This window comes from Bombina bombina, chromosome 12 (genome assembly GCF_027579735.1).
Source record: "Bombina bombina isolate aBomBom1 chromosome 12, aBomBom1.pri, whole genome shotgun sequence".
NCBI lineage: Eukaryota > Metazoa > Chordata > Amphibia > Anura > Bombinatoridae > Bombina > Bombina bombina.
In genome coordinates, this window is record NC_069510.1 from 51,281,694 (window position 1) to 51,291,693 (window position 10,000).

The following is a 10,000-nucleotide window of genomic DNA, read 5'->3' on the forward strand; positions in this document are numbered from 1 at the left end:
CTACAAATAATGCAGGTTTTTCTACTTAATAGAGGCGTGAAAGTCAAAATTAAAGTTTACTAGCTATGAATTGGTATAGACACCACAATAATAAAAATGTACATTAAAAATCCCTTATAGAAGTTGACTTGGATTGGATTTTTCTGTTGACCTAAAATTGTCCATTTCTTCAGAGCAATGCAGTCTGGGGAAAAAAAAATCACCCTGAATTGATCCAAACTCACAAAGACTGTCCATAAATCCACTAAGAAAGATGCAGATTATATAAGTATCTTTCTGCTATTATTTCCCTAAAAGATCATCATCATTGGGTAATACTATAAACAAGTGACAAAACATGATCATGTAAAACACATAGATAAGGACATAACAGATATAAATACTACTAGAAACCAAAGTTCCACATACTATGGCTCCATATATCTCTCTATTACTTACCTGAGGCGTTTTGTTTCTTCACAACCGTTAGTTTGTAACCATCACCATAGGTGCTCTTTAAGAAGAGCGGAGATCCACAACACTTCAGTTTTCCATGGGAAATGATAGCAATACGGTCTCCAAGCAGATCTGCCTCATCCATGTGATGTGTGGAGAGAAGAATTGTACGGCCTGTGGAACCCAAAATGGTTAATAAACTTCAGAGAGCCTAAACTAAATGCAAAAGATTCCACATCTATAGTTGTATTTACACACAGTGTGAACCTGTACAATGAACCAGTGATGCCCCTTTCTGGTATAATCCTTTTATAATAAAATAAATACAATCTCTCTTGATTTGAGCTCATTCTAGATTCAAGAGAGCCTTTCCCAAGTGTCACCTAGTTCTAAATAAAATAAATGCCCCTCTCTGCTTGACAGCTCATACCAAATACAAGAGATGTTCCTCTCTGCTTGACAGCTCATACCAAATACAAGAGATGCCCTTCTCTGATTGACAGCTCATACCAAATACAAGAGATGCCCTTCTCTGATTGACAGCTCATACCAAATACAAGAGATGCTCTTCTCTGATTGACAGCTCATACCAAATACAAGAGATGCCCCTCTCTGATTGACAGCTCATATCAAATACAAGAGATGTTCCTATCTGCTTGACAGCTCATACCAAATACAAAGAGATTACCTTTTCTACTTGACAGCTCATACCAAATATAAGAGATGCCCCTCTCTGCTTGACAGCTCATACCAAATACAAGAGATGCCCCTCTCTGCTTTACAGCTAATTCCAAATGCTAGGAGATGACAATTTCTTCTTGACAGCTCATACCAAATACAAGAGATGTTCCTCTCTGCTTGACAGCTCATACCAAATACAAGAGATGCCCCTCTCTGCTTGACAGCTCATACCAAATACAAGACATGCCCCTCTCTGCTTTACAGCTAATTCCAAATGCTAGGAGATGACAATTTCTTCTTGACAGCTCATACCAAATACAAGAGATGTTCCTCTCTGATTGACAGCTCATACCAAATACAAGAGATGTTCCTCTCTGCTTGACAGCTCATACCAAATACAAGAGATGCCTCTCCCTGCTTGACAGCTCATACCAAATACAAGAGATGCCTCTCCCTGCTTGACAGCTCATACCAAATACAAGAGATGCCCCTCTCTGCTTGACAGCTCATACCAAATACAAGACATGCCCCTCTCTGCTTTACAGCTAATTCCAAATGCTAGGAGATGACAATTTCTTCTTGACAGCTCATACCAAATACAAGAGATGTTCCTCTCTGATTGACAGCTCATACCAAATACAAGAGATGTTCCTCTCTGCTTGACAGCTCATACCAAATACAAGAGATGCCCCTCTCTGCTTGACAGCTCATACCAAATACAAGAGATGTTCCTCTCTGCTTGACAGCTCATACCAAATACAAGAGATGCCTCTCCCTGCTTGACAGCTCATACCAAATACAAGAGATGCCTCTCCCTGCTTGACAGCTCATACCAAATACAAGAGATGCCTCTCCCTGCTTGACAGCTCATACCAAATACAAGAGATGCCTCTCCCTGCTTGACAGCTCATACCAAATACAAGAGATGTTCCTCTCTGCTTGACAGCTTATACCAAATACAAGAGATGCCCCTCTCTGCTTGACAGCTCATACCAAATACAAGAGATGCCCCTCTCTGTTTGACAGCTTATACCAAATACAAGAGATGCCCCTCTCTGATACCAAATACAAGAGATGCCCCTCTCTGCTTGACAGCTCATACCAAATACAAGAGATGCCCCTCCCTACTTGACAATTCATACGAAATACAAGAGATGCCCCTCCCTACTTGACAGTTCATACCAAATACAAGATATATTTCTCTCTGCTTGACAGCTCATACCAAATACAAGAGATGCCATTTTCTGCTTGACAGAGAGGGGCATCTCTTGTATTTAGTATGAACTGTCAAGCAGAGAGAAATATATCTTGTATTTGGTATGAACTGTCAAGTAGGGAGGGGCATCTCTTGTATTTAGTATGAGTTGTCAAGCAAAGAGGGGATCTCTTGTATTTGGTATGAACTGATTGACAGCTCATACTAAATACAAGAGACGCCCCTCTCTGATTGACAGCTCATACTAAATACAAGAGACGCCCCCTCTCTGATTGACAGCTCATACTAAATACAAGAGATGCCCCTCTCTGATTGACAGCTCATACCAAATATAAGAGATGTTCCTCTCTGACTGACAGCTCATACCAAATACAAGAGATGTTCCTCTCTGGGCAAGAGATGCCACCCTGCTAGTTAAAGCCTGCTCAAAATACAAGACATGCACCTAGCTGGTTGAAGCATAAACTAAATGAACAGCTTCCCTGTAAGAACCATACTAAACACCCCATAGTAGATGCCCCCAACTACTTGCATAATCACGGTGTGAATCCATACTGCACGCATGACCTTACCTTGCTTGTACTTTAGGATCAGGTCCCATATTGCCCTTCTTGCATAAGGATCTACACCGGCTGTTGGCTCATCAAGAATAACTGCTCGAGATCCCCCCACAAATGCAATAGCCACAGACAGCTTCCTCTTCATACCACCTGACAGAGTCTGTACTAACGATAGCCGCTTGTTTGAAAGCTCCAAGTCTTCAATCATCCTGAGACAGAAAGAATAAAGTTACAAAGCGGCGGCTTCACCCTTTGACACCCGAGTCAGGTTGCACCTCTGCAGATGACAATCCTATAAATCAGCTCATGTCATTGCTTGGAATTCCGAAAAAGAAAATCCATCAAATATAAATCACTGCATATATAGTTTTCATGAAGCTGGCAGTTCAATTGAATGCAGACAAGTTTCAATAATAAAGTGTATGTTTTATTATTTAAGGCCTCCAGACATTATGTAGGCTCATAAATGCTAATGTATTTGTAAAGGAACAGTAAGCACCTTGGGATTTGTAAATAAAATGTTTAGTTATGAATAACGAATCAACTGTTATATATATTTTAATAATTTATTTTGCCCCTTTTCATGTATTTTAGCTCTGACATATAAGCAATTTCAACTTCTTACAACATGAAAAGCACCTGCTGTCTTCTCAAGGTTAACCCTTCTACATACAGTATCTTTCACTAATTGGTTTTAACGAATAACAACTGCAAAACTGAGCACTTTATACTAACTTGATAACCGTGGTTAGCCTTGTTGTCTGCAGGACTAAAACCCAGATTGAATCCTCCAAATAAGGCAAATGGTTATTGGAGTTTGGCTATTGAAAAATATCAGCTCTTTAAAAAGGATCTTAATTTGTTTCAAAATGTTAAAGTGAATGTCAACTTTCATTCATGAAACTTTACATTTCACCGGTTTTGTTAAAATACTTACCTTTTCTTCTTGAAGCCGGAGAAACAGATCCCCCTCCTGACGCTCGTCACTTCATACATCAGCAATGACGAATACGGCATCCTCCAATCACGGCTTCCCCCACAGGGGAATCATTGCCTGATTGGAGGAAGCCAGATTCGTCATTGCTGACGTAAGAAGAGACGAGTGGCAGGGGGGGGGGGGAATCGCTTCGGCTTCAAGAAGAAAAGGTAAGTATTTTAACAAAATGGGTGAAATGTAAACTTTCATGAATGAAAGTGCCCCTGTTTTTTATAGTATTTTTAAAAACCGGGCACTCATTCTTGAAAGTTGACATTCACTTTAATACTTGGCTAATATGTTATTCTGTAGCAACTCGACAGAAATGTAAGGACCACCACTCAAAGCAGTAGAATTACATAATCATCAAGTGCATAATAAAAATACAAATCAATTACACCTTCTCTTAATTTCAAATAAGCAGTAGATTTTTTTCTGGCAAATTAATTTTTTTGACCCCTTTTCCAGCCCCCTGTATCATGTGACAGACATCAGCCAATCACAGACTAGTATACATATACCCTGTGAGCTCTTGCACATGCTCAGTAGGAACTTGTTCCCCAGAAAGTGTTTTCTAAAAAGACTGTGCCAAATCTGATAATGGAAGTAATTGAAAAGTGTCTTAAAGGGACACTCAAATCAAAATAAAATGTTATGATTCAGATAGAGCAGCAGTTTTAAGACACTTTCCAATTGACTTCCATTATCTAATTTTGCACAGTCTTTTTATCTACACTCTTTCTGGGGAACACGCTCCTAACTGAGCATGGGCACAAGCTCACAGGGTATACGTATACTAGTCTGTAATTGGCTGATGTCTATCACATGATACAGGGGGCCGGGAAATAGAAGAAAAAATAAATTTTAACAGAAAAAAAATAAATCTACTGCTTATTTGAAATTCAGATTAGGTGTTAAATCATTGTCTTGTTATTATGCACTTGTTATTGCCGCTTTAAAAAGGGACACATGAAAAATACATATGTCAGGGTTGTTTTCAGGGCTGTTTATATAAGAACCCTGACATATGTATTTTTCATATGTGTCCCTTTTTAAAGCAACAATATGGTCACCCTAATTATATTATTATACTGCATCGAGTGGTCCTTTAAATCTGCTGCTCATTCCGATTCATAAAAGTTTATTTTGACTCGAGTGTCCCTTTAATTACACAGCTTAAAGTCTCATTAAGAAAAAAATGCAATTGTAGATCTTTAGATGTATTTAATACAAGAAACACAATTTTCTGATTGAAAAAAACAAAAACTTACCTGAAATACCTATCCAAAAAAAATTATAGTTAATGTTATTTTATTTCTTTTTTTAACAGAGCAAAATGCACTTTTTTGTGTGTGACTTACAGGGTAAAATATTCAATTTAGATTTGTTCTGTATTTAAAGGGACACTGAACCCAAATTTTTTCTTTCGTGATTCAGATAGAGCATGCAATTTTAAGCACCTTTCTAATTTACTCCTATTATCAAATTTTCTTCATTCTCTTGGTATCTTTATTTGAAATGCAAAAATGTAAGTTTAGATGCCGGCCCATTTTTGGTGAACAACCTGGGTTGTCCTTGCTGATTGGTGGATAAATTTATCCACCAATAAAAAAGTGCTTTCCAGAGTACTGAACCAAAAAAGAGCTTAGATGCCTTCTTTTTCAAATAAAGATAGCAAGAGAACGAAGAAAAATTGATAATAGGAGTAAATTAGAAAGTTGCTTAAAATTAGATGCTCTATCTGAATCATGAAAGAAAAAATTTGGGTTCAGTGTCCCTTTAAGTCACTGCTAGATTTTACATTAATATATTATGCATTTCTGACAAAGAGGGATAGAAAGATCTATGATGTATTTCATTTAACTAAAAGGACATTTAGAGATGCAGTGAAAGATTTAAAGGGACATAAAACACATTTTGTTTTTCAGATTCAGATAGAACATGTGATTTCAAACAACTTTCCAATTTACGTCTATGATCTAATTTGTTTTGTTCTTTTGATATCCTTTGTCAAAAAGGATACCTATGTAGACTCAGGAGTTGCCGATTGGTGGCTGCACATATATGTTATTGGCTCACCCAATGCATTCAGCTAGCTCCCAGTAGTGCAATGCTGCTTCTTCAACAACGGATACCAAGAGAATGAAGCAAAATAGATCAAAGAAGTAAAATCGAAAAGTTGTTTAAAATTGTATGTTCTATCTGAATCATAAAAGGAAAAAATTTGGTTTGCTGTTCCTTTAATTTGATCAACTTACAATTTTGCCTATAACAGTCAGACACCTAGATTACAATTTTTGCGCTATAGAGGGTGCGAAACGAACAAAAGTTGCGTTATTTCACCCTCTACAGCGCTGCCATTACGAGTTTTGAAAAGCTGCCTTGTGCGTGCGATATGGTTGCGTTAAGCTCCATACTGCACAAAATACAAGCGCTGCTTTGACATGCTCGTGCAATGGGGAGAGAGTGTTAGAAAAAAACCTAACACCTGCAATTGCGGAATGAAAAGCTCCATAACGCAGTCCCATTAATGTCTATGGGGAAAAAACACCCAACATAAACCCCTAGTCTAAACACCCCTAATCTGCTGCCCCCGACATCGCCGACACCTAAATAATGTTGTTAACCCCTAATCTGCCGCTCCCGATATCGCCGCCACCAAAATAAATTTATTAACCCCTATTCCGCCGCTCCCTGACATCGCTGCCACTAAATAAAGTTATTAACCCATACACCTCAGGCCTCCCACATCACTGCCACCAATTAAACCTATTAACCCCTAAACCGCCGGCCCCCACATCGCAACAACCTAAATTAAACTATATTAACCCCTAAACCTAATCGTAACCCTAACACCCCCTAACTTTAACATAATTAAAATAGACCTAAATTAAAGTTATAATTATTTACTAAATAATACCTATTTAAAACTAAATACAAACTTACCTGTGAAATAAAAATTAAACCTAAGCTAGCAACAATATAACTGATAGTTATATTTTAGCTAGCTTAGGTTTTTATTTCACAGGTAAGTTTGTATTTATTTTACCTAGGTAGACTAGTTAGTAAATAGTTATTAACTATTTACTAACTACCTAGCTAAAATAAATAGAAACTTACCTGTGAAATAAAAGTAAAACCTAAACTGCCTTACACTAAAACCTAACATTACAAAAAAAACAACTAACATTACAAAAACAAAAAACCTGCCATTACAAAAAATAAAACACACTAAAATGACAAAAATGTAAAAAAAACTACCATTACAAAAAATAACCAACAAAATGATCCAAAACGATAAAACTATTCCTATTCTAATACCCTGTTAAAAAAAAAAAAACACACCAAAAAATAAAAAACCCTAATCTATAATAAACTACCAAGGGCCCTTAAAAAGGCCTTTTGTAGGGCATTGCCCTAAAGAAATCAGCTCTTTTTCTAAAAAAAGAAAAACAAAACACTCCCTAACAGTATACAAACCCCCACCCCCCCAAACTCACAAAATAAAAATAAAGTTAAACCTAATCTACCCATTGCCCTGAAAAGGGCTCTTTTGCTGCCCATTAAAAATAAAAAAATGTCTAGTCTAAAAAACAAACAAACAAATTATACAAAATAAAAATTATTTCTATTCTAATACCCTGTTTTAAAAAAAAAAAAAAAACACCCCAAAATAAAAGAACCCTAATCTATAATAAACTACCAATAGCCCTTAAAAGGGCTATTCCTATTGGCTGAAAAGTAGGGCATTGCCCAAAAGAAGTCAGCTCATTTTCTACAAAATAAAAACACCCCCTAACATTACAAACCCCCACCCTCCCCAAAATAAAAAAAACTAAAAAAACCTAATCTACCCATTGCATGGGCATTGCCCTTAAAATGACATTCAGCTCTTTTAACCCCTTAACGACCGAGGACGTGCAGGGTACGTCCTCAAAAAAAAGGCAGTTAATGCCTGAGAACGTACCCTGCACGTCCTCGGTGTGGAAAGCAGCTGGAAGCGATCCTGCTCGCTTCCAGCTGCTTTCCGGTTATTGCAGTGATGCCTCGATATGGAGGCATCCTGCAATAACCCCCCTTGGCCATCCGATGCAGAGAGAGCCACTCTGTGGCCCTCTCTGCACCGGACATCGATGGCCGGTATCGTTGGTGGGTGGGAGCTTACGTGGGAGGCGGGGTGGCGGCCATCGGTGCGCTATGTGGAGTGGAGGGGGGCGGGATCGGGGGGCGGGAGCTACGGGGGCGCGCACGGGAGCGCGCGCGTGCACGGGGGTGGTGGGCGGGCGCGTGCACGGGGCGGGAGCGGGTGGGAACCGCTACACTACAGAAAAAAAAAAGTTAAAAAGTAAAAAAAAAAAAAACTTAAATGCAATCTAAGGGTTTTGGAAGGGGTTGGGGGTTGGTCTCGGTGGGGGGGGAAAGCTACACTACAGAAAAGGGAATTTAAAAAAAAAAAAGGCTCATTTTGTTACAAAACTGGGTACTGGCAGACAGCTGCCAGTACCCAAGATGGCGCCCATTATTGCAGAGGGGAAGGGTTAGAGAGCAGTATGGTGGGGGATCAGTGAGGTTGGGGTCTAAGGGGGGATCCTACACATCAGCATATGTAAATATGCTTTTTTTTTTTTTTTTTTAAAAAAGGGCCAAATACCTTTTATTTTAGTACTGGCAGAGTTTCTGCCAGTACTTAAGATGGCGGGGACAATTGTGGGGTGGGGGAGGGAAGAGAGCTGTTTGGGAGGGATCAGGGGGTCTGATGTTTCAGGTGGGAGGCTGAGCTCTACACTAAAGCTAAAATTAACCCTGCAAGCTCCCTACAAGCTACATAATTAACCCCTTCACTGCTAGCCATAATACACGTGTGATGCGCAGCGGCATTTAGAGGCCTTCTAATTACCAAAAAGCAATGCCAAAGCCATATATGTCTGCTATTTCTGAACAAAGGGGATCCCAGAGAAGCATTTACAACCATTTGTGCCATAATTGCAGAAGGTGTTTGTAAATAATTTCAGTGAGAAACCTAAAATTGAGAAAAAATTAACGTTTCTTTTAATTTGATCGCATTTAGAGGTGAAATGGTGGCATGAAATATACCAAAATTGGCCTAGATCAATACTTGGGGTTGTCTACTACACTACACTAAAGCTAAAACTACCCCAAAAAGCTCCCTACATGCTCCCTAATTAACCCCTTCACTGCTGGGCATAATACACGTGTGGTGCGCAGTGGCATTTAGCGGCCTTCTAATTACCAAAAAGCAACACCAAAGTCATATATGTCTGCTATTTCTGAACAAAGGGGATCCCAGAGAAGAATTTACAACCATTTATGCCATAATTGCACAAGCTGTTTGTAAATAATTTAAGTTAGAAACCAAAAGTTTGTGAAAAAATTTGTGAAAAGTGAACAATTTTTTCTATTTGATTGCATTTGGCGGTGAAATGGTGGCATGAAATATACCAAAATGGGCCTAGATCAATACTTTGGGTTGTCTACTAAAAAAAAATATATACATGTCAATGGATATTCAGAGATTCCTGAAAGATATCAGTGCTCTAATGTAACTATCGCTAATTTTGAAAAGAAATGGTTTGGAAATAGCAAAGTGCTACTTGTATTTATGGCCCTATAGTTTACAAAAAAAGCAAAGAACATGTAAACATTGGGTATTTCTAAACTCAGGACAAAATTTAGAAACTATTTAGCATGGGTGTTTTTTGGTGGTTGTAGATGTGTAACAGATTTTGGGGGTCAAAGTTAGAAAAAGTGTGTTTTTTTTCCATTTTTTCCTCATATTTTATAATTTTTTTTATAGTAAATTATAAGATATGATGAAAATAATGGTATCTTTAGAAAGTCCATTTAATGGCGAGAAAAACGGTATATAATATGTGTGGGTACAGTAAATGAGTAAGAGGAAAATTACAGCTAAACACAAACACCTCAAAAATGTAAAAATAGCCTTGGTCCCAAACGGACAGAAAATGGAAAAGTGATGTGGTCATTAAGGGGTTAAGACAAGCCCAAACCCTAATCTAAAAAACCCCCAACTAAAAAACCTTAAAAAAAAGACGTTTTTGCGTGGGATTTACATAGCGCTGCCATTACAAGTTTTGCGGTGAGGCTAAAAAG

The 10,000-nt window shown here is 38.3% G+C and overlaps 1 protein-coding gene across 1 annotated transcript in view; it reads right to left on the reverse strand.

Moving 5' to 3' along the window:
• ABCA2 (ATP binding cassette subfamily A member 2) overlaps positions 1-10,000 on the reverse strand; it is a 312,411-nt gene that overhangs the window by 64,289 nt on the left and 238,122 nt on the right. The window contains 2 exon segments of the mRNA XM_053695443.1: positions 439-609; positions 2,905-3,101. Coding sequence (XP_053551418.1) covers positions 439-609; positions 2,905-3,101 — 368 coding nt within the window.